Here is a 25,649-nt window from a genome sequence, read left to right on the forward strand (position 1 = left end):
TGATCAGGGCATTGGAGCCAGCAGGTGCCAGGCGATTCATGGGCACCTGGGCTGGTATGACATTGTGTCCGAGCCTCAGGTGTTCCGAGTGATTCCTTTCAAACACGTTCCCTCACATATTTCTCATCACGGTCCTGAGAGGCAGGCAGAGCTAATAGGATCGGCCCCATTTACAGAATGGCAAACTGAGGCTCCAAGTGGTTATGGTCTTGCCCATGGGTCGGGATAGGGTGAAACGGGAGGAGAAACTGGGGACAAGCCCTGGACCCACGGCTCCTGCCACAGCACCACTGCTAGGCGGCTGGTTTGAGTGCAGACGTCAAAAGACAAAGACCTGGTGTCGTGTTCAGGTGTGAGCACTGAACAACGGTGGCCTGGGGTCCTGACTGCCGCTCATTGGCGGGGCCTGTGGGAGCCTCGAATGTCTCCATGTGCCTCAGTTTCCGTGTGCAGATCCCTTAGCACAGGGCTTGGCCTGTGGCTCAGGCTTGGTGAGTGTCAGTCACTCTGGGATGCAGGCAGTGGGAGGCATCCAGACACGGAAGTTCCTCTGACATTCAAGGCCCAGCTAAATACGAGGGGTGACTGATGTCCGGGGACGAGAGACCTCTGCCTTCTCATTATTACTGCCTTCTCTGGTCTTATTTTAATATCACGGGCTGCCATCAAACCACAGAAGAATTTGGGGTGACCTGCCGTGCTCATTCATGAACGTTAGCCCCGATTTGCCTCAAGTCGGACAGCAGAACCAAAATCTTTATTTTTTCTGTTCATCTTACTGCCTCGGTATCTCATTTTTAAATTTCATTTTATCAAAAAAAAACCTTTTTTGTTGGTGCTCTTTGTTTCTGGATGAAGGATAAAGGATTTGCAAGATGATTCAACATGTGAAAAGCCTTGTGCCCCCCGGACAAGGCTGTCCCGGGGTTGGGGGAGAGGGGTGTCTTCCCAGGCCACCCAAGCACGTGTGCTGTGGGGCAGGTTTCCACAGCAGCCACGCCTGGTCTGGGCCAGAGCCTCTCTGACTCCTAGAGAGACAGTAAGACTCTGCTTTCCCAGCACGTCAGACATAGGGTGCACCTGCTGCTTCACCCTGCCTCTCACCTGCCCTGGCCCTGCTGAAGGCTCATCTATAATAATAAAAGGGTAACATGCTAATTAGACTGGACAGCCAGACGACCTTCCGGACGAAGCCAGGGCTTCGAGGGCCAAGCCTCTTGCACGAATTTCGTGCATCGGGCCTCTAGTTAACTCACTAAATGAGTAAGGCAAAGGCACAACTCTCACACAGACGTAATATGAGACGCATCAAAGATTTTTACCTAATGCACTAGTTGAACAAGGGAACTGGTAAGATGTTCAAAAAGAGAAATCAAAGAACCATGCATTTATTTTTATTTTTTTTAATCCTCACCCGAGGATATTTTTTCCATTGATCTTTAGAGAAAGAGTAGGAGGGGGAGAGAGAGGGGTGGGAGGGAGGGAGAGAGAAACGTGGACTGGTTACCTCCCACATGCGCCCCAACCGGGACCAGGGATCGAACCGGCAACTGAGGTATGGTCTGAAGGCCCAGGCTCTAACCACTGAGCAACCAGCCAGGGCCAAAGGCCCACGCGTTCATATGCAGAATATTGAAATGTAGTTGTCAATGGACACAGCGTGGCTTACCGCTGGAGACACCCCCTGGACTCTTCTTCCTACTCCAGACGTCCCAGCCGGTGGGCAGACATGGCCGGAAGGAAAGATTATTCTGGGTCGCAGAGTAAGGCTGGCCTCATGGGTTTGGCTGCTCGGTACAGGGCAGGAGGGCCAGTCTGCCAGATGGGTCTTCTTGTGTTTGCTTTGCTGAAAGACTTCATAATTGGGCTTGTCAGCGCCTCCATTAGTTGCTGTCCGGAGGCTAGGAAGGCCAGCGCACAAAACTCTCTTACAAATGGGGGGAGCTCGTTTCTTGTCGAGCTCCCCAGAATATCCCATGCCCCTGTGCCGCCAGCAGGTGAGGCCTCTCTTCCCACCTGGAAGGCAGGAGCCCGAGGGCCAGGGGCCAGGTCAGCCCCGAGGAGGGCTCCGCGAGCACCGATTCCTCGCGGTCACACTCGGCTCCTTACAAGGGTCCGGTCACACCTGAGTATATAAGTGAGCAAGCCCGATTTCCCCAAGTACGTCCTGGTGACAGGGGGACGGGTCTCCCGGAGACTTTGCAGATAACAGCATTGCCATGAAGAGCAAAAACTTACCAAAGTTTCTGAACTAGGGGAGGGCAGACCGTGAAACCCAGACAGCATTTAAAGATGTTCCATTTCACTTTACCAAGGAAGCTGTTAGGTTGTTCAGAGTTCCGTGTAGCTTCGGAAGAGAAAGCGCTTCCCTATCCATCCAGAAAATGAGACGTTAAAACACCTACAACGCAGCCGGCAAGCACAGCACCGTGTCCGTCCTTCTGCCTCCGCTGGGTGTCGGGTGAGCCATCCCATCGGGTCGTCTGTTTTTGAACTGAAATCCCGATCGGCCCACAGGAACGGTATGAACAGCGTCTGAGAGGCCGTCAGACGCTGGTCCCCGCGGTCCTGTTCCCGGGGGCTCTGAGGCGGTCGGTCCTGCAAGGAAGCCACACACTGGACTCTAGCTGATCGCAGGGCCTTCAGCAAGTGTCTGAGGAAACAAACCACCTGGTGACCGCGAAACTGTGCTGCCCGTTTTACAGAAGATGACATTGAAGCACGGAGAAGCTGAGGAGCTTGCTCAGGGCACAGAGCTCAGAGGCGAGGGAGCTTCGAGGGCCACGGGGCAGCCGGGATCCCACATCACCCCAGCTGCTACGTCGGACGTCCCGTTTGTGGGGTGGGTGCTCTTGGCAAGGTCAGGGAGACCCCCTGTCGTAAGAGCTGCGATCCCATCAGCGGCCCCCTCGCCTTTTGAGGTGCTGTCGTTGACATGACTCCCCTAGTCAAGTCCTCAAAAGCCGGGATTGGAAGCTGCCTTGCCAGATGAGACTGGAGAGAACCTCGAGAGCGCCCCCACCCCGTGAGCTCCGAGGGGCTGGGGCGGGATCCCGACTAGACGTGTGGTGTCTGCGCACATGAGCCAGGGCCGGGGACCTTTATAAAGGTGTCACGTCTGCCTTGAGGAACGACAACAGGTGGTGGTCCTGAGCCGGGCAGTGCCACCCAGCCTACCGGCACCCAGGACTTCTGCCCAGCGATGGAAATGAACGTGGCCAAGGTCCAAGATGGGAAAGTAGAAATATCCCCGTGCCAGGGGGTGAGTGGCCAGGGCCGCTGGGGATGCGCTGTCATGAGAACTTGGGCCTGACACACGGTCAAAGGCAAGACTTCTGTGCAGTGGGGTCGGGTCCAGAGGCCTCGAGGAGCAGCTGCCAGTGAGTCCTGATGGCCAGGAACAGGGAGAGGGACTACGGGAAGCGGAGGAGGAGGGCCGGAGGGGAGGGCCCGGAGTGGGGACGCTCGGGCCTGGAGTGAAAGCTGGGATGGGAACTTGGCCAGGACTCAGCTGGAACAGACAAACCCTAGAAGCTCACGTGCCCAGGGGAGGAGGTGGCCCTTCTGTGGCCCAACCAGATCTAGAGACGGAGGCCGGTGCAAGGGTCCAGGGCTGAGCCAGGGCAGCGGCTGCAGGGTGGACAGTGCCGACCAGTGCCACCGTCACTGACAGTGACCTTGTCTCAGCGTTGCCAGGCCATCAGCACACAGACCCTGGTGTTAGTCACAGAAGGGCTCCGTTTGTGGGGGAAATACCTGCTCTTTATATGTAACTTTTCTAATAAAGGACGATGCAAACGGATCTCGGCTGAAAATGGTGCCCTGGGCCCTGAGAAGTCACCACCCACTCGGCTTGCTTCCCTCCCAGCCCAGCTGGCGCTGCGGGCAAGCAGGGCCCGGGTCAGGGAAACATCTGTGATGGAAGTGGAGCTTCGGCGGGGCCTGTCCCCACCCGCTGTCAGGCCTGGAGGACAGCTCCTTCGGTGAACTTGAGGTCGCCCAGGGAGGGACCTGGGACCCCTTGGACAAAAGGTGCTGATGCCACCTCGGTCTCCCCCGTCGGGGTGGGCAGGCACCCAGGTGATGTGCTCTGGGGACCAGGGTTCACAGCACATCCCTTCTCACTGTGACTTCCTCTGATTTAGTCATGCCCCATCAGCCCTTAGTCCTAAAAGGCAATATTTTTAAAGCTAAAGAACTTAAATATTTTTTTTTTTATTTTTTTTTTTTTTACATAATGGCCCTCATGAGGTCACTGGGGACTCCCCGCAATGAGACATCCTAGAGCCAAGGTTGTCTGCGGTGAGTCAGGCCCCACGGAGGGTGGGCACGTGGCGGCCTGTCACCTGCGGGGGTGTTTGTGTGGGCGGTCGTTTTGGTTTCTACAAATCTTTTCGGCGGCAAAGGAGCGAAATTAGTCACAACCTCTCTACAGGCGCTGAATGACGTGCATTGTGTGTAACATTCCAGAGCCCAAGGTCACGGTTTTTTCTTTTTAAAATAAGCCTGCGGGTTGGGGCCGGAGAGGAAGCTCCAGGACTCTGACGCCCACGTGGAGACCCGCCGCCGCTCCTGCCGCTCCTCACGGCCTGTCGCTCTGTCTCGCAGGTGGTCTTCAGCAAGTACTGCAACTCCAGCGACATCATGGACCTCTTCTGCATCGCCACCGGCCTGCCGCGGTGAGTGTCCCGCCAGTCCTGCCGGGAGGGCGTCTCTGCCTCCGCTCCCTGGGGGAGGGATGAGAGGAGCAGGGGGCCGCCTGGGTAACCCTTCCAAATCTGTGAGTGAAACCCTGGCAGTTCCGGCCACAGCCGGCCCGCTGGTGCCACCGGCTCCCCGTGTCTGCACGGAGGAAACCGTTGGGCGGAATCAGGCAGAAAGTAGCATCAGGAGTTTCCTTTTTCCTTCATTTATTCCTTTGCTTTTGGAGAAGATGGAGGAGGGTGGCTGTGTCTGGCTTTGGCCCCCTCATCCCCAAACGGTCCAGCAGGTGCCTGCTCTATCCCAGGCGGGCCGTCACAGATCGATATTTGGGAAAAGACTGACTTCAGAGATGAGTTGAAAAGACCAGTTACCTGCCATATAGAATCGTCAGAATTCCATGAGAATTGTTTCCCCAAGTCATCAGGGTCCTAGAGCAAGTGGATTTGCTGTCGTAACTTTTCAATCATAGAGTGATCAGGAGTAGCTTTGGCACGATGGTTGCCTTTAAAGTCAGGGTCCGGGTCCAGGAAGGTGAGCGAGAAGGTCCACGGGAGTTTCACAGGAGGTGAGAAAGGGATTCGGAGCTGGATTACGGCAAACGGCAGGCCGTTTGTAGCAGCAAAAATAGCCCAGTGGCTAGGGCAGTGGTCAGCAAACCGCGGCTCGTGAGCCACATGCGGTTCTTTGGCCCCTTGAGTGTGGCTCTTCCACAAAATACCACGGCCTGGGCGCGTCTATTTTGAAGAAGTGGTGTTAGAAGAAGTTTAAGTTTAAAAAATGTGGCTCTCAAAAGAAATTTCAATCGTTGTACTGTTGATATTTGGCTCTGTGGACTAATGAGCTTGCCGACCACTGGGCTAGGGCATCTTTTGTTAAGCGCTGTGCTAAGAAATAAATGCATGTTATTCCTTAGATCAGCCCTGAGATTTGAGTGTCGCCCCATTGCACAGATTTAAAAAATGCAGCTCACCTAACGTGGTCCAGGCAGCACCGCTCACGGGAGGACCCTGAGGAGAGGGTGGAGGGAGACTCCACGGTCTCACTGAAAACGGCTTTGTCAGAGAGATCCGTGCCCATTGAGGTGGACTCCCAAAGGAATGAAGTAGGAAGGCAAATGATTGAATGTTTATTTCCATTTCACCCCAGTTGTATTTAATCTTCCAACTCAATAAATGAGACTTTCTCCAATTCCCATTGTAAACGACTTTGAAGTCTACTTAGGATTACTCGACCATTCCACTTTATTTACAATCGGGCGTCAGGCCTGGAGCACAAGTCCTCCCGTGCTCTCGGGATTCCGGGCTCCTCCCTCGGGCGAGGCCCACCCGAGGGTGCGCCCCAGTGAGGCTGGCACGTGAAGGCGCCGGCTCGGCGTGTCTTCCAGGAACACGACCATCTCCCTGCTGACCACGGACGACGCCATGGTCTCCATCGACCCCACCATGCCCGCAAATTCCGAAAGGTAAGCCGCTGGCGGCTCAGTCCGATCCTGTCCTCGTGGTGTCTCTGACACCCCTCCACACCCACACAAGGGTCCCTGTGGTTGTTTTTGTAATTTAATGCTGTAGAAATCTGAATTTAAACCGAAGATGGGAGGGTGGGGGTGGGAGGGCCGGTGAAGGAGGCTTCGTTCAGCTGGCTCCTTACCCAGATGGTAACAATTGTAAGTGGGCCAGGAGCCCTGTGAGCACGGACTGGTGTTATTACCATTTCACAGATGGGCAAACTGAGGCAAGGGGGCTGAGTGTCCAGTAGTGGAGCCACCCCCCTGTCCACCTCCGGAAGGGGAGCAGGACGTTCCCTGACCAGAGCCCCTGGGGCACAGTTGGCATTTCCCACTGGGACGAATCCTGATATGGATGAAGCCCCGAGGACTCCTCTCTGCACAGGGGAGGGGACGAAGCGGGGGGGGGGAGGGGTGCGGAGGGGAGGGACAGGAGAGGGGTCAGCAGTGAACACATTTTCGAATATGATCACACCGTGTGTGGCAAGAGGAAGGAAGGACGAGGACTCTGAGCAGGGCCCCTCCATCTTTGATCGGCCCCTTTGCCCAGTGCTCTGCCGAGTCCCCAGTGGTCCCCACTTCATCCTAGGGGCTGGGCGAGGCCATTTAAACTGCATTCTCTGTGGGGAACAGGAGTGCGATTGGGTGTGGGGGTGCCCCTGGGGACCCCAGTCTGTGTCTCCTGGTCCCATTGAACACCCCCTCCAAGGGACGTGTGTTAATCTGGTCTGAGCCAGCTGGGCTGAGCCTCCATTCCCGCCACACCTGTGTAGAGCCAGCCTGGAGAGCACCCAGGCCTGCACCAGGCAGACCCTCACATGCCCAGCAACTGGAGGCTCGCGGCTGCCCAATGACAGGCGACCTGGGACCTCCCCTGCAGGCTTACCCCACCCCAGGCATGTGCACCCCTGAGCACCCAGGGATGGGCATCTGCTCTTCTTCCTGCCCCCAGAAGCCGGCCTGCCCGCATCCTTACTAGGCTGGGTGCAGGGCCCCCAGCCCCAGGCAAGGGTACAGTCCTCCTCGGACAGCCAAGGCGTTGGTGCACGGAGCAGGTCAAATAACAAACCCCGGGGGAGGGACAAAGTTCTGGGGGGCCGTGGCCGGCACTGGCCTTCCCTGAGCACCTGGTCACCCCAGCCAGGCCTCCCCCACCCACCGCACCCATCAGCCTCCCTGAATTTCACTCACCAGGAGCTTCTGCCCCTGATTATGGGCTCCGGGCTCCCCGGAAGGAACGGCGCTAATTGGCTCCCTAAAGACGTCAACGAGATTCTTGTAGATCTCAGCCAGGCTGCGGCCTAGCCAGAGCTCGCTGCAGAAGGAAAGCCGACACGTGACCTGTCACCCTGACTTGTCCACAAGACAAGTGATCTCGTCACTCAAACCAGTGCCTTGTCAGTGCAAGCTGGTCTCTGATGGAGCGAAACCACATTTTTGTCCGAATTCAGGGGAAACGGTTTGTCTATTCAGACTTTGTCACTTGCTATGTCTGGTTTGGTACTTGATTCTGTGGCAGCACTTCTCCACAGAGGCCATCTGGCGATGTCTGGAGATATTATGGGTGTCCCATGGGGGGAGAGGGTCAGGGGGCAGCTCCATGTCCCCCACGCACAGGAGGGCCCCACACAAAAGCATACCCTCTTCTGTGCTGAATTCCTGCTCTTCCCCATGGCCAGAACCCACTGAGCTTCCCTCCCTTCCTCAGGTCAGAGAATGTCCGGACCGCATTTTATTTTAATTTTTTTTAAATGTATTTTATTGATTTTTTTACAGAGAGGAAGGGAGAGGGATAGAGAGTTAGAAACATCGATGAGAGAGAAACATCGATCAGCTGCCTCCTGCACACCCCCTACTGGGGATGTGCCCGCAACCAAGGTACATGACCTTGACCGGAATCGAACCTGGGACCCTTCAGTCCGCAGGCCGACGCTCTATCCACTGAGCCAAACCGGTTAGGACTGGACCGCATTTTAAATAACCTGCGGCAGAATGACACAAGGGAGAGGCTCTCATTTAACCGCGGGCTGAGTGGCTCCCGCTCTCCCTTGGAGCTGGTTACAAAGGAGACTGATCACCTAGCAGCCCTGACCCCTAATGACCAAGTAGAATAGACACGCCCCTGCCTTGTTCAGATAACGCTCAGAGGGACCGTGGTCCCACACTTCTTCCTGGACCGGGGGCCGTTCTGGCTCCCACGGTGTCCCGCTGACAAAGCTGTTGCCTCTTGACCACGCCACCCCTCGGTTTCTGCCACAGCGGCATCCAGAGCCTCATCGGGAGAGAGAAACAGACGCTCAAACAGCGTGAGAAAAAAGTGGGGCGTGTGGCACCTACCAAGGAGGGCACCCCAGCAGTAATGTTTTCAAAAACAGACAAATGCAATGAAAGTTCAAGGCAGTTTATCCCAAGAGTCGCTTGCATCGGTTTGTTGTTGAGGAAGAGAATGACGAGGCAGCTCGACCTTGACCGAGCCAGGAGCTGATGTGTCCCGGCAGCAGCGTGCCTGGGTCTGAGAGCACCCAGCTGCTCAGAGTCAGGAGTAAGGACCAAGGAGCCAAGACGAACCTGGAGGAGCCAGAAACTCAACCCGGGCACCTGGCGCTACAGCCTGGAAGGTTCCTGTGCCTGCTCGGTACATTCCGTCTCCGTGTCCAGCCCCACGCCCACTTTTGCTTCCGTTCCCAGTTTGGGGTTCCCGTTCCCCAGTTCACCCATGAGAGGTTTACCTGTACGCATTCGCGGCTGAGGTGGGCTTTTCGGGGAGAGTTGGGCTCCGTTCAGGATCCTGTGGCGATGGGAGGGTCTCTTCATAAGCCCATCCCAAGTCTGGTCCATGGGCCGTCTGTCTGCAGCGCCTCTGATGCTGGGACACGTGGCTGGCTCTCTCCCCATCCCCGCCACACCTGTGTAGAGCCAGCCTGGTCACAGTATTCCTAGTGCCAGCCATTCAAACAGTGGTAAGACTGGTACTTTTTTAAAATATATATATTTTTATTGATTTCAAAGAGGAAAGAAGAGGGAGAGATAAAAACATCAATGATGAGAAAGAATCATTGATTGGCTGTCTCCTGGAGGAGGAGGCAAGTGGGGGTTGTGAGGAGTGGTCAGATCCTGGCATGTTCTGAAGGAAGAGTCGGGTGGTTTCCTGAGTGGAAGTGGGATAGGAAGGGAAGAGGTCAAAGAAGCCTCCGGGGTCCAGCCTGAGCCCCTGAAAGGATGGGATGGCACCCCTCCCCCACTCCTGAAAAGAATGATCAAGCCCGAAACTGGGGCATGTGCCCTGACCGGAATCGAACCATGACCTCCTGGTTCATAGGTTAACACTCAACCACTGAACCACCCAGGCCAAGCAAGAACTAATTTAAAAAAAAGAAAAGAAAACTAATCCAGTGAATTCTAATTCACCTGAGCGCTTATCTCTGGGGCCAGGTGTGCCCGCCGTCTCTGACAGCATCTCACGGTGGCCTGTCCTCTCTCTTGCAGCACTCCCTACAAAGTGAGACCTGTGGCCCTCAAGCAACTCTCTGGTAAGGCCCTGCTATCGTTTTAAAAATTAAAAGAAAAAGAAGAAAGCCCCAGGCTACCCTGTGACGAGTGTGTATTAGTTATGCATTAGCATCTAAAGCCCCACGCGATGCCAGGATCTAAAGCCGTTTATAACTGCAGAGACGGGCTTCTTCTCTGCCCAGGACAATTCCTCAGGGACACCCCCGCCATCCTCTCCCCAGGGACTTAGCAGACACTGGGCGGCAGTCCCCTCTCGTCCTCCTGAGGTCAGTGCCTGCCCTGCCCATTTAGACTCTGAGCCACAGAGGTGTGCCATGTGCAACCTGCAGCCCTCAGGATGCCTCAGCCAGGGGTGCTGTTTCACTAAAATCCCACTTCCTCCCGGAACTGTACACTCTTACTTCTGTATGCCTTATGGGTAATAAAATGGTCCTATTGGAGTGTATATGTTGATGAGTTTTGGAAAATGTATACACCCCTGTAACTACCCCACAACCAAGACACGGGACACTTACATCACCTGGAGAAGTTCTCAGGTGTTTCCTCTCAGTAACCCCGTCGCTCTACTCCTGCTCTCTGTCAGCAAGCAACCTGCTTTCTGACACCGAAGATGAGATTTGTATCAGATAAAAGAAATTCCATAATACGTGTGCTCTTCTTGGCTGAACCTAATGTTTTTGAGATGTGCCCGTGTGTTGAGTGTGTCAGTAGTTCAGTCCTTTTTGTAGGTGAGTCGTGTCCCCTGGTGGGAAGGACCACAGCTGGTTTATCTGGTCGCTTGCTGAAGGATCTCTGAGCTGTCTCCAGTTTTGGGTTTTGTGAATAGGGCTGCTATGAGCATATATGTAGGGATGTATGTCTTTATTTATTTGGTTTTAATATGTTATTATTGATTTCAGAGAGGAAGGGAAAGGGAGAGAGAAAGGCAGAAACATCCATGATGAGAGATAACCATTGATCGGTTGCCTCCTGCACACCCCACACTGGGGATTGAGCCTGCAACCCGGGCATGTGCCCTAATCGGGAATCGAACTGTGACCTCTTGGTTTGTAGATCGACGCTCAACCACTGAGCCACACCGGCTGGGCTATATTTTCATTTCTATGGGATTGAATGAGATTTCTGGATCATATGGTTAAGTATATGTCTCTGTTAGGGTCTGGCCTGTAGATGTTTAGTAAGTCTTGAATTCAAGAAATGCAAGTCCAAGGGTTTCTCTTCTTTTTCAAAAACATTTTGCTTATTCTAGGTCCCTTTTATTTTCAAATAAATGTTAGAATCAGTCTGTCAATTGGTACCAAGAAAAAAAAGTCTACTGGGATTTTGATGGAAATTGTATTAAATATATAGAAAATTTTGGGAAGAATTACTGTCTTAATGTTCATCCTTCTGATTCATGCATATGGTATATCTCTCATTTAGGTTTCTTTTAATGTTTCTCTATAATGTGTTACTATAGTTCTCAGGGTAAAGTTCTTAAATACATTTTTGATATATTTATTAAAATATTTATTAAGTATTTTCTATTTTCATACTATTGTCAATAGATTTGCTTCATTTTTTTCATTTCTAATTGTTTTTATTTTATAGAAGTACCAGAGGCCCAGTGCATGAAAATTCATGCACTGGAGGGGGTGGGTCCCTCAGCCTGGCCTGCCCCCTCTCACAGTCTGAGAGCCCTCAGGGGCAGGAGGCAACTCAGCAATCAGGGGAAGGTGACGCCCCCATCACACCTCTGTGCTGCCACTGCCGGCAGCGCAAGCCTCAGCCAGCCCTGGTTACCTGAGCCTCGGGCCAGCCCTGGGTGGTTGGGGGGTTGAGGGGACTGGGCAATGCCATCTTGTGGCTATGGGCACCGCCATCTTTGAAGGCATGGTGGTCAATTAGCATATTCCCTCCTTATTGGCTGTGGGTGCCACCATCTTTGAGGGTGTGGTAGTCAATTAGCATATTCCCTCCTTATTGGCTGTGGGTGCCACCATCTTTGAGGGCAAAGCAGTCAATTAGCATATTCCCTCTTTATTAGATAGGATAATTGCTATTGTTTATTGACCTTGTTAAATATCACTTATTAAGTACAATACCTTTTTGTAGATTCTCCAAGAAGCATATAGAGAATTGCTTCTTGCTTTTAAATCTAGATGTCTTTTATTTCTTTTTCTTGCCTTATTGTACTATCTAGGAGATCCAGGACAATATGTGAGAGTGTAGATTCTTGCTTTGTTATCAATCATAGAGGGAATGTGTGGAGTCTTTCACCATCAATTATGACGTTAGCTGTAATTTTCTTTAGATGTCCTTTATCAGGGGTTTTTCTTTCTATTCCCAATTTGTTCAGAGTTTTCATTATAAATTGGTGTTGAATTTTGTCAAATGCTTTTTCTGCCTCTATTGAGAGGTTCATGTTTTATTTCTCCGTCCTGTTAATGGTGAATTTTACTGATTGATTCTAAATTGTTAAACTAATCTTGCATTCTTAGTACAAACTCTATTTGGCCATGGTATATTTTCTGCATTCAATTTGCAAATATTTTGTGAAGTTTATGAGGGATATTGGTCCTAGCTTTCTTATTATATGTTCATCTAACCTCATAGAATGAGTTAGGAAGGGTTCCAGGGCCTCTGTGTGATTTTTCTGGGAGGGTTTGTATAGAGTTGGCCTTCTTTCTATCTTTTTATTTTTAAATATATTTTATTGATTTTTTATAGAAAGGAAGAGAGAGGGATAAAGAGTTAGAAACATCGATAAGAGAAGAAACATCCATCAGCTGCCTCCTACACACCTCCTCTTGGGGATGTGCCCGCAACCATGGTACATGCCCTTGACAGGAATCGAACCTGGGACCTTTCAGTCCACAGGCCGATGCTCTATTCACTGAGCCAAACCAGTTAGGGCCCTTGTTTCTATCTTAAGTGCTTGATAGAATCCTCAGTGAATCTATCTGTGCTTGGAGCTTCTTTGTGGGAAGGTTTTAAATTATTAGTTCGATTTCTTAAATAGATTAGTATATGCAGGGATTGTACTTATTTGGGAATTCATTTGAAGAGGTGGTGTCCATTTCATCTAAGAATGTATTAGCATGGTGTAGTTCGAAATATGTCTTTGTGATCTTTTATGTCCATAGGATGATAGTGAAATCCTCAGTTTCATCCAAGATATTAGTAATTTTTATCATCTCCCTTTTCGAGTTAATCAGTCTAACTAGAGAGTTATACTAGATTTTATTGATTTCTTTAAAAAGACCCAGCTTTGGGTTTTATTGTCTTCCTCTATTTGTCTCCTATTTCATTGATTTCTCCTCTTTTGCTCCAGGTCTAATTTGCTCTTCTTTTTCTATCTAATAAAGGTGGAAGCTTAGGTCATTGATTTTAAATCTTTCTCCTTTTTTATAATGATTAAAAGCTAGGGATTTCCCTCTCCACATACTTTAGCTGTATCTCATACATTTTGGCTTGTTGTGTTTTCAATTTTATTCAGCTCAAAATATTTTCTAATTTACCTTGTAGTTCCTTCTCTGGTCCATTTGCTATTTAGAAGTATATTATGTAATTTTCAAATACTTGGATATTTTCCAACTATCTTTCTGTTGTTGATTTCTATTCATTCTATTCTGATCAAAAGTAAACCCTGTGTAACTTTAGTCTTTTTTTAATTTATTGAGATAAATGGTGTGCCTTGGTGACTGTTCCAGGGTCTCCTGAAAAGAATGTATTTTCTGCTGTTCTTGGGTGGAATAATCCAGAAATGTCAATTAGGTCAAGTTAGTTGATAGTGTATTTCAAGCTTCCTATACCTTTTCTATTTTTTTTTTTTTGTCTACTTGTTCTACTGATTAATGAAAGATGAGGTTGAAATATCCACTATATTGTGGATACATTTCTTTTTTCTCTCAGTTCTCTTAGTTTTGGCTTCATACCGTTTCAATTTCTGTTATTCAGTACATACTTGTTTAGGATTGTTGTGTCTTCTTGCTTGATGTATCTACTTCTTTATCCATATGAAATTGTCCTTTATCCTTGGTACTATTTTTTGTTTTAAAGTCTTCTTTATCTCCTATTAATGTAGCTACTGCAGCTTTCTTATGCGTAGTGCTCATGGCTATATTCGTTTCCATCCTATTACTTTTAATATATCTGTGTCCTTATATTTGAAGTGGATTTCTTACAGGCAGCTTTTATCAATTCTGGTCATTTCAGTTTTCAAGTGGCACTCTTAAACCATTCACGTTAAATGTAATTATGGATATGGTTGGATTTAAATCTACTACCTTGATACTCATTTTCTACTTGTCTCATTCAATCTTTTTTGACATTTTTCTCTCTTTTCCTACATCTTTTGCATAAAGAACATTTTTTATTACATTTTTTTCTCCACTCTCAGTTTATGATCTTTGCTTCTTTATTGAATTTCTTTGAGGTTGCTCTTGGTTTCACAACATGTATCATCAACTTATTACCGTCTTTAAATTATATTACACCCCTTCTCAACAGTGTGGGAACCTCACAACTGTGCGCTTTCCTTTCTCCCACCTCATTCTCTGTGCTATTTGACATTCATTTCACTTCCATTTCCACGGGAAACTCTTAATACACTGTTATCATTTTTTGCTTTCTGTAGTCAGTGACATTTTTTCCTTCATTCCTTTGCATAGATCCATGTTTGCATTTTTTGTTATATTGTTGATCGTCTGGACTTTGTTTCTCTCCTTAAACAGCGTGGGCTCTGTCGGGCAGGCAGTTAAGTTACGCGCAAGTCAGTCTGGTGCCTCTGAGACGGTTTTTAAGGTTTGCTAGGACGGTTACAGAGGACCCTGGCTCCAGGCATAGTTCAGTCCTACTGCTGAGGCGTGGGCCCTCTGCGGTCCTCACTGACTCCTGGCTGGCCACCGAGCACTCTCCACTCTGGGTATTTGGAGCTCAAACATTTGGATATGAGGTTGAGGGGTGCTGGGGGCAGATCACGTGGGACCCTGAAGGTCCATGCAGAGGCCACTGCATTAGGAGGAGGAGGCAAGTGGGGGTTGTGAGGAGTGGTCAGATCCTGGCATGTTCTGAAGGAAGAGTCGGGTGATTTCCTGAGTGGAAGTGGGATAGGAAGGGAAGAGGTCAAAGAAGCCTCCGGGGTCCAGCCTGAGCCCCTGAAAGGATGGGATGGCACCCCCTCCCCCACCAGGACAGGAGCTGAGGGGGCGCAGGTACAGGGAGGAGAGAGGAGCTCGGTGTTGGGTGCATTGGGTGTGGTTTGGCTGTCGGACATCAGTATTGAGTAGTTTCCTTGAGAGGAGCCTGGAGCTCCCCCTCAGATGGGGATGTGACGTGGGGGAGTGACACGTTTGTAGCCATGGGCGAGATGAGCTCCCCAAGGAGGGAAGGAGGGAGCAGGAGGGACTAAGGATTGAGCCCGGAGACTCATGGACAGAATTCCAGGAGAAGGAAGAAGGACATTGGCAACTTGACGCCATCCAGACACAGGACCTGGGACAAGGAAGCCCTGAGTGAGGGGTGGATGCAACAGAGATGAGCTTGGGGAAGGAAGCCCATGCTCAGAGAGTCACATGACTGTCAGTGGAGGAAGAATATAGGGGATTCTGTGTAACTTAGGAGCCCAACCAGCACCAATGAGAGATGGAGCGGAGGCTCCTTCGGGGAAAGAACTTAACAAAAGCCAGAGCCAGTGTGGGTAGGACTGGCTGTCTTGAGATCGGAGCTCTGCCTCCCACAGGACTTGGGGTGAAGGGCTGGGTTTTCACGTCCTCGTGGGGTGCCCAGCAGGTGGCTGAGCGAGGAGGGGGACAGTGGACGGGGGGCTTCAGTCCCTCCCAAACCTGGGATCTTGGGAGCCACCAAGGTTTGATAACAAACTGCACTGCAGAGCACAAAGAGCCATATTAATATCTCAGCGGCATGAGGTTTTGAGTGAAGGACAATAAAGAGCCAGGATGAGTCCCGCCTGCCTGTGGCTTCCTCTCTGCCTCCGCCCAGGACCGTCCTCCTGGCAGCGACAGAGGGAGCTGATGCACTCCCTGGCCCCGGGGCGGGACAGTTTGTTCTCCAGTGTCAGTTGCTCAAAGGGATCCCAGAGCCATGAGTGGCAGCTGCCTCTGGGGTGACCCTCTCACTGACTCCCCCTAACGGGCTTTCCTTCCTTCTTTGTCCCAATCCCTATGTCCCCCAAGGGTCTCCTGGGATCACCTCCAAATACACTACCGCCACCCAGCTCCCGTCTCCAGTCAGCTTTTGAGGGACCCAACCTAAGGGCCGGGGGTCGGGGGTGGGATGGGAGGATAAGAACATCCTCGCTTGTCAGCGGGTGAAATGGCCCCAGGAAAGCTCCTACCCCACTGCGCTTCCACTTCCCCCGCAGAATAGGAATTGGGGTACATGCCTGGCATGGTTCCTAAGAGGATGAATGCAGTAATTTATGCAAAATGCTTAGCACAGTGCCTGCCCCTCGGGAAGTGCTCCGTAAATGGCGGCTCTCTTTTTAAATGGCCTAGAGGGCATTTTTGAATGGCTAGTGTTCTGTCTCTCCGGACCTGCTGGGTCTTAATAGAACCGGAATGCCTCCTACAGCTAAAACCACACTTGTGCCGCTGGCTCCATTCTCACTTGCACATGAAGATAATGCTTGAAATTTGAGCGCACACATGTTGTTTGTGAGAAATAATACAGCTTCTTAATAACGTTTTCTATTTTTGGTGCAATTTCATTGCAAACAGCTTTATAATCATAGCCTTAGTCATCCTGATTTGCATTATTTTTTAAACAACAAGAGCGCAGTGTATAAAATGAACACTCACCACGCTCCTGCCATGCCTGGAGGGCTCACTCCACCTCTGTTTTCTGCAGCTTCGTGGGCTTGTGGTTCGTGCCCCGCTGGGGTGGTCTAGTAGACAAAGACAGCATCACGTAGACCCTCACTGTCACAAACGTGGGTGGCCAACACTAACACCGGATCCACGTGTCATGAATGTAGAACCCCGTATAGTAGAGACAGGTGACCTCTGGCCAGCACTGCAAGCACCTCAAGGTCCCTGCCTCCAGGCCTTTCCGGGACCAGGAAGAACCCACACATGTCCATGTCCCGTGTAACTGTGCGGTGAGACACACAGACGTGAAATGCCCAGGTTGATGGGCTCCAATAAAAGTACATATGCCTAGCCTGGCCAGTGTGGCTCCGTGGTTGAGCATTGACCTATGAACCAGGACGTTACGGTTCGATTCCCGGTCAGGGCACATGCCCCAGTTGCTGGCTCAGTCTTCAGTAGGGCGTGTGCAGAAGGCAGCCGATCAGTGATTCTCTCTCATCATTGATGTTTCTATCTCTGTCCCTCTCCCTTCCTCTCTGAAAACAATAAAAAAATATTTAAAATATATAATATTTTTTACATGTACACATGCGTGTAACTGGGCCCCCACCAAGACGAAAGGCATTCCCATCACCCCGGAAAAGTTCCTGGTGCCACTCTTCTCGACAGCCTGCTCACACCACCCCCTCAGGTGCCTTCCCCCTCCTCCTGATTTCGTAAGTTTCACCCTCTGTGAACGGGTTCCTCCACTCAGCCTCAGGTTTTTAAGACGCGGTCATTCGCTCATTAACTTTGGTGTTGCTGAGTCGTACGCCATCGTGTGAATGTCCACAGCTGTTTCTTAAACTCTCCTGCTGATGGACATTCGGGTCATTTCCAGTTGGGGGTTAAGCATTGCACAAGTCTTACTGCGGACATGTCCGTTATCCTGGGTGACACCTAGGAGGGATGCTGCTGGCTCCCGTGACAGGTGTGTTTAACTTAATAGGAAACTGCCACGCTGTCTCCCGGAGTGACGTCCCGCCCCTCCTCCCGCCAGCAGTGTGTGGGTGACCAGTTGTCCCACAGCCAGCGCAGCACCAGGCATGCTCAGTGGTTTTCATTTGAGACGTTCAAGTAGGCACAGAACAGTACTTCATCATGGCCCAGTGTGCGTTTCTTTGGATAACAATACTTCTTAGTGTGCGTTTCTTTGGATAACTGATTGTTCAGCGTGATTGTAAGGTGCTTATTGGCTACTCGAATATCCCACCTTGGGAAGTGTCTGTTCTCAGTATTTTGCTCGTTGTTTAAAGTGGCTTGGATTGTCCTTTTATCACTGGTTTGTAGGAAATTCTGTATATTTTGGATATATTTCATTGGTCAGGTATGTGTTTGGCAAATGTGTCTCTCAGTTTGTGATATGCCTTTTTCATTGTCTTAATGAGGACATTTGCTGAAGTTTTTAATTTGATGAAGTCTAATTTAACAAGTTTCTCTTTTGTTTTGTGTTTTCTGTGTCTTCTCTTAGAGCCCCTTTCCTACCCTGGGGTCATGAAGATCAATTTTTGGGAGATTTAGACTTATAGCTGCTATATTGTCATCTATGATTCATTTTAAGTTAATTTTTTAAATATATTATTGATTTCTGAGAGGAAGGGAGACGGAGAGATAGATAGAAACATCAATGACGAGAGAGGATCATTGATCAGCTGCCTCCTACACACCCCACACTGGGGATTGAGCCCGCAACCCAAACATGTGCGCTGACCGGGAATCGAACCATGACCTCCTGGTTCATAGGTGGACGCTCAGGCACTGAGCCATGCCGGCCGGGCCATTTTAAGTTAATTTTATGTGTGGTGTGAGGTAGGGGTTGACAGTTTTTTTCTGGCACATTTATCCAGTTGTTGCAGCTCCACTTGTTAAAAAGGCTTTCCTTTGCCACTGACACCTTTGTTGAAAATTGTGTGTCTCTCTATGTGAGGGTCTCTTTGTGGACTCTGTTCTGTGACCCTGAACTAGTTGTCTGTGCTGACACCACCACCACACTGGCTTCGTCACTAGGGCTTGAAATCAGGTAGTCTTCCACCTTTGCGCTTCCTTTTCAGTTGCTTTGGTTCCATGGGTCCTTTTCCCTACAACGTTTAGAATAAATTGACAAGTTAATTCTTGATTCTAAAATGACTTGGATCAGGCCCGGCCCGGCGTGGCTCAGTGGTTGAGTGTCGACCTATGAATTAGGAGGTCACGGTTCGATTCCCAGGTCAGGGCACATGCCCAGGTTGCAGGCTCCATCCCCATTGTGGACTGTGCAGGAGGCAACCAAGCAATGATTCTATCTCATCATTGATGTTTCTATCTCTCTCTCACTCTCTGAAATCAATAAAAATATATTTTAAAATAAAATAACTTTCATTGGGATTGCATTCAATATATTAATATAATTTAATTAATTTAGGAATAACAACATCTGAACAACATGGAGTCTTCCAATCCATGAACGTGATACATCCCTCCACTCAGCCAAGTTCTGCAGCTTGGGAGTCCTGCCTACCTTTTGTTAAATCTGTTCAGGATGGGAGTCCTGCCTACCTTTTGTTAAATCTGTTCCTCAGCATTTTCTGTTTTCTGGTGTTATTGTTAACGGGCTCTTAATTTAACTTCCCATTTGTTTGCTGCTAGTTTATAACAAATATAACAGATTTTTGTATGCTGGCCTGGTGCCTTCTGACATTCGTTCATTAGTTCTGGTGCTTTATAGATTCCTAGGGGTTTCCATAGAGACGATGGTATCTTCTGATGATGAAGACAGTTTTACTCCTTGCATCCCAGTCCTTTTTTTATGTCTGTTCCTTGCCTTGCTGAACTAGTTGAACCTCCAGTATCATTAAATGGAAATGAGAGCGAGCAGTCATCCCTGCCATCCCCTTGGACATGCTTACAATTGCGGCATTAAAGGCTCCATCTGCTGATTTCGATGTCTGTGTCATTTTAGGGTTTGTTTTTAAGTTCATCTTGCTACAGCCTCTACAATCGTGTGCAACACGGTAAAGTCCACAGATGGAGTGAGACCTTTGGTCTGCAAAAACGGCTCAGTCTTTTCATAGGTTTTAGCAGAAGTCCTGTCATTGGCACCATAAGAGTTTATTGGATCAGGGTTTACCCGGACAGAATTCTTCCTGAAACTAGTCCGGTGGGGCCATTGGACGCGATGTCCAAACCCAGACACGATGAACTGGAGTTCACCCCCTTTGACTTCACCACAATTAAACTTTCCCACGGGGTACCTTATCGCACTGGTTATCAGGGAGCGGACAAAGTCCGGCCAGCAGGCGCAGTCAGCTGCTCGTTCTCAAGCTCTAATTCATCTGAGGGCATTCTCCAGAGCATGTCATCCCCACGTCCTTCTCCCTCGGAGTTGACTTCATGCACATGGGCGGAGGGGCTAGTTCAGCGAGGGGTGGGGGGGCGTGTGTGTGTAAGACCTTTTCGGGTAAGAGTGCACTGCCCCACCTTTGCATCCTAAATGGGGACGTGACTTGGCCGTGTTGTGATTTGGCCTCGTCTCTAGATCACGCAGCCACTTGGGGTTATTAGGAGAATTAAATGATCAACGTATGCAAATCACTAAGAACAGGGCCTGGCACGTAAGAGCCCAATAAAGATTGTGTGGTCGTGGCGGTCTGTACAACAGGAAAGGAAAGTGGTACTGTCCCAGAGGCTGCGCCCCTTCCAGGCATTCTTCCGCTTGCCCACAGCCTGGAGGAGAGGAGGGCATGGGAGCATCGCACCCAGACTTTTGAAATCCAGCTGAAACTGTGCAGAGCATGAAGGTCCCCTCTCCAACGAGGAGCAGCCCAGACAGGGGAGGAACAGCCTCCACATTTCCAAATCTGCTCCCCAGGGTCCTTCCGTCCACTGTGCTTTCTTGGTCACATCGGAACGACTGACAGTCTCTGGTCAAAGTCACACCACAAGTCATCTGGGACATCCGAACCTTTGGCTGCTGATAAACACGAGTGATTCCCAGACCATGGGAAGGGCTCCTGTGCCTTTAAGAAGCGAGGGGAGGTCACTGTTGACCATATAACTTTATTGTGCTCCTGGGTTATAAAGGAACCGTCCTCATTCTGCACACCTAGTTTATGGCGTTCATAAACAGTGCGTTGCCAATGACTGTACCCTGGGCCAGGACATCCTCCACCGGCTGGCGGGGCCGGGAGAGCAGGAATGGAACAGGTGAGTGCGCCCCTCCTGTTTCCCTGGAAGAGGGCAGTGACACCCCAAGAAGGAGTGGAGAGAGGCAAACCGGGAGTCCCCCTCCCGGCCCTTCCTAGGCAGAGCCCTGGAAAGAACGGAAATAATGCACCCCCCAATCAGGGCTTTAGGGGAGCCTGTCTCTTCGGAGCCAAGCAATGTGGGTTGTTTTCTTTCATGCAACGTGCGATGCCCCCCCTGAGGGGCTGCAGTGTTTTGTTCTGAAGGCCTTGGGAGAGTATCTGTTACATACATGCTTCCTGGAGGATGCTCAGCAGCTCGCTCCAGTGCGTGGGGTGAGACTGATCAGGCGAAACAGCTCGGCTCAGCACATCCTAGTGACATGGTGTGGCCACAGCTGCCCTCCTAGCAAGGGAGATGGGGCCAATGGTGAACGTCAAGGCACCTCACACGTGCCCACAGGTCTTGTTCATGGCACCACTAGGGACTCAAAGGCGTGGGGTTCAAATGCCCGTGCTGACATCTGTGCGTCTTCCCTCAGTGCGCAGGCTCGGGGCCAGCGGGTGGCTAGGGCCAGGTTTGCGTTTTATTGCCCAGGGAGGCATCCCAACCCGCTCAGGTGTGCAGAGGACGCCAAGAATGATGGCCGTTGTTCTTGTTCTATTCCGCACAAGGCGAAGCGATATGCTAGGCAGCGGCTGGGCAGCGGGGTGAGTGCGTCACGGTAAACGAACGTTTAGAGCAGGAGTTGTCGTTGGTTTGGTCCCGTGGCTCCGCTAAAGCAGATTTCCATGGCATTTGTGCCGGGGAGACTCGGGCTTCTATGAAACAGTAAACAATTCCTGGAAGGGGTGGGGGAGGCAGAGGCAGGTTCCTTGAACTGTCCGCTGCAGCTCAAGGCGGAGTTGGGGCCCGGCCCCGGGGCATCGGCAGATGCAGGCTCCGTAGACTCTGCCCTGGGCACTCGTGCGAGCAGCTGCGTAAACACCACCGGGAGGCGGCCCATCCTGCCACCCCACGGACTCTCTCCTGCCCGTGAACCCCAAGAGGCAACTCCACAGTCATCTCCCCGGGTAAGGTAGTTCCAGTCCCCTCGGGTCTGTTCCAAGGGTCAGGTCCTGAGGCCACCAAGTGCAGATCCATGGCCTGAAGCTGGGCTGTTGGCGCAGCACCCTAAAAACTGGACCCAGCCTCGGCCAGCCTCTGAGGTTGCCCTGGACCTCAGTGGAAGTCTTGTCTCCCGTGAGATACTCCACCAGCCCCAGGATTTCCCCCTCGGTGCCTGTCACCTGGGATGCCAGCCAGACCAGCACCCAGCATCTAACGTAGGTCAGTCAGTCCAGGGGTGGCCAGGTGCACGGCAGCCCAGACTTGAAGAGGCCGATGACGAACCCACCGAAACCCCTACCCTTGGATGGTCTGAATCTTTTGCCTTTAAAGCCATCGGTGCCGAGGCACCCATCACAGTGAGCCTGCTGCGGTGTCCTAGCAGCCTGCTGTATGCCCAGGCGCCAGGACACTCTACCTAATAGGCCAGCTGTGCTCGAGGAGCAGTTTCCTCCGGAGAACATGCAAGTGGCCCGTGATCCTTTGCGCATTGCAGGGTTTTCATGGCGGTTCATCCCGGTGGTTGTGTGTAGGGACAGTTTAGTCCTTTTTACTGCTGCGTTGTGTCCCATCTGTATGGATCGGCCGGAGTCTGTGCTGCTGTCCCGTCTCTCAGCATCTCATTTCCATTCTCCCGATTTCCTCAAAAAGTCCAGGTCCAGAGGAACCCCCACAGACCCAGTCATGTGCACCCCTGGATTGCTGGTTATCCTGAAAGCTCTTAAGAAATTCTTAAAGCAACATTACTTGAATGTGCATTAATTTTTAAATGTATGCCATGCAGCAGCATAGGAGAGAGTTCGGGAGGGGCGTCCTATATCCTGTTAGGTTTTTTTCTGATGGAGTGTGGTTTGTCCTCAATGATTGGGAATCACTGACCTTGGTGATTGAAAACTGCTGTCGCCCCTAAGTCCAGGGGTTTGGGGCTCTCAGGGCTCCAGGGGCCCATTCCAGACATCGCAGACAGGGCTCTGGAGGTGGTGCCCCCAGACTCAGCCTGTCACCCCCAGGGAACAGGAATTCACCCGGGAAGTCACTGGAGGGAGAAAGGGCTGTCAGTGACCCTGAGTGAGGTAACACCTGTGGCTGTCAGGAATCCCCAGTGCTATAATGATAACCCTGCGGCTGACAACACACTTAGTGATGTCACAATAACAACAATAACAAGAGCTAATACTAACAGCGCTCACCGCGGGTCCTGTCCAGAGTCCTCTACGCAAATTAAATCACAGCTTGTTTTTAAGTGCTGGAATCCACTGGGAGGAAGCAGTGGCGGCTGCAGGAATTGCAATAAGCCAGGTGGGAGGGAGGCCTCCGTTTCCTGAGCTGGGCTCAGGGTATGGAGGTGGAGGGGAGGGGGGGGAGGGGGGGGCCTGGCCTTGTGCACAGAGGCTGGAAATTACATTTAGGCATGAAAATCCCACGATGCTCAAAGGATCACACCGCAAAAGTCAAAAGGAAAATCCCTCCTTAACTCTTTTCTTCCATTCTCTCTATAAAAAGTTTTTTTAAACTATGTTAAAATAATTAAAGATTCACACAGTTGTAAAAAGAAAGAAAAAAAAAAAATACAGACAGAGCCCATGTAGCCTTTACTCATTTTCCCGCCAGGGTCACATCTTTGCAAGCTACAGTGAGATACCACAGTCAGCCTGACACTGATCCAGGCCAGACACAGAATGCTCCATCCCACAGTCCCTCACGCCGCCCTCTCACAGCCACACCAAGTTCCTTCCATTCCCCACCAGCTCCTTATCCCCTCGCAATCCCCAGTGTGTCCTCAATTTCTATCATCTTTCCTTTCGAGAGTGTTCTATGGATGCAGTCATTCGGTAGGTAGCTGCCATTGGCTTTCTTCACTCGGCATCACTCTCTGGAAATGCATCCCGGTGGTTGTGTGTGGCGATGGTTCAGTCCTCTTTATTGCCGAGTTGTGTTTCAGAGTGGACTGCCGTTTGTTTATCTGTTCTCCCACTGAAGGGCGTGTGGGCTGTCCCCAGTTTCGGGGCTATTACAAATAAAGCTGTTGGGAACATCACGTACAGGCCTTTGTGTGACTATGAAATTTCATTTCTCTGCTTTGGGGTCCGATTGCTAAGTCACACGGTAGTTGCATCTTTAGAATTTTTAAGAAGCTGCCAAACCTTTTCCCAGAGCGGCCGCACCATTTTACTTCCCCACCAGCTATGTGTGTGACCCACACCTCCACCAGCATTTGGGGTTGTCACTGTTTTTTATTTTAGCCTTTTTGGTAAATGGGCAGTGAATCTCTCTGTGGTTTTGATTTGCATTTCCTAATGGTTAGAGATGCTCAGTATCTTTTCATGTCCGTATTCTCCGTCCGTATATGCTCTGCAGTCAGGTGTTTGCCAGCGTCTCTTGCCCATTTTCAAATTGGGTCCTTTGGTTTTTACTGCTGAGTTTTGATAGTTATGTTCATAATCTATATTCAAGTCTTTGTCAGATGTGTGGTTTGCAAATATTTTCTCCAAGACTGCAGCTTGTTTCTTCATCGTCTTAACATGATCTTTCTCAGAACAAAAGTTTCCATGTTGATGAAATCCAGTTTATCAGTTTTTCCTTGTATGGACTGTGGTTTTAGTGTCAAATCTAAGAATTCCTTGCATAGCCCAATATCCTGAAGATTTTCTCCTGTTTTGTTTCTAAAATGTTGAAGTTTTATATTTTTTATCTGTGGTCCATTTTGCATTAATTTTATATAAACTGTGTTGAGGGTTAGATCGTGGCTCATTTTTCTGCCTGTGAGTGTTTAATTGCTTCAGCATCGCCTGTTGATAAGACTCTTTCCTCCATTAAACTTTTTATCCTATATAATAAAAGCCTAATATGCTAGGTGTCCGGTCATCCCCTCCACCATTCAACCAGTCAAAGCATAATATGCTAATGATATGCTAAGGATGCTCAACCGCTCACTATGGTGCACTGACCACTAGGGGGCAGACAGTCAACCGGTCAACCAATCGCTATGACGTGCACTGACCACCAGGGGGCAGACGCTCTGACCAGTAGGTTAGCTTGCTGCTGGAGTCCTGCTGATCAGGACTGAGCAAGAACGGCTGGACACGCCCTGGAGCACTCCCACGGTCCCTCCCCAGCTGGCCAACCTCCCGCGTCTCTCCCCAGCCCTGATCATGCACCAGTGGGGTCCCCAGCCTGGCCTGCACCCTCTCGCAATCTGGGACCCCTCAGGGGATATCAGAGAACTGGTTTTGGCCCGATCCCACAGGCCAGGCCGAGGGACCCTACTGGTGCACAAATTCGTCCCCTGGGCCTCTAGTTTTAAAATAATTAAAGATGCACACAGTTGTAAGAAAAAATACGAACAGAGCCCATGTAGCCTTTACTCATTTTCCCACAATGATCACATCTTTGCAAGCTACAGTGAGATACCACAATCGGACTGTTGACACTGACACAGCCCAGACACAGAATGTCCCACCCACAGGGTCCCTCACACTACCCTCTTAGAGCCACACCCAAGTGCCTTCCATTGTGACACAGATCGAAATCAGCTGTGCATATTTGTGTGGATATGATTCTGGGTTATCTGTTCTGTCCCATTGATCTCTGTGTCTGTCCCTCGGTATCTTTCCCAATGTCACACCGTCTTGATTATGGTAGCTGTATATTAGGTCCTAAAATTAGATTGGATATTCCTCTCATTTTATCTTCTTTTTCTAAATTGTTTTAGCTATTCTAGTTCCTTTTTGTTTTCATATAAATGTTAGAAAATCTTGTCTATTTCTACAAAAAAAAAAATCCTGCTGAGGTTTTGATAGAAGTTGTGTTAAACC

General features: G+C 50.3%; 1 protein-coding gene across 1 annotated transcript in view; it reads left to right on the top strand.

Moving 5' to 3' along the window:
• PDE9A (phosphodiesterase 9A) overlaps positions 1-25,649 on the top strand; it is an 88,487-nt gene that overhangs the window by 23,795 nt on the left and 39,043 nt on the right. The window contains exons 2-4 of the mRNA XM_054713567.1: positions 4,609-4,679; positions 6,089-6,166; positions 9,695-9,738. Of these exons, the coding sequence (XP_054569542.1) occupies positions 4,609-4,679; positions 6,089-6,166; positions 9,695-9,738 (193 nt within the window). The remainder of the gene's footprint in view (positions 1-4,608; positions 4,680-6,088; positions 6,167-9,694; positions 9,739-25,649) is intronic.

Source organism: Eptesicus fuscus, chromosome 3 (assembly GCF_027574615.1).
Source record: "Eptesicus fuscus isolate TK198812 chromosome 3, DD_ASM_mEF_20220401, whole genome shotgun sequence".
In the NCBI taxonomy this organism is placed as follows: Eukaryota; Metazoa; Chordata; class Mammalia; order Chiroptera; family Vespertilionidae; genus Eptesicus; species Eptesicus fuscus.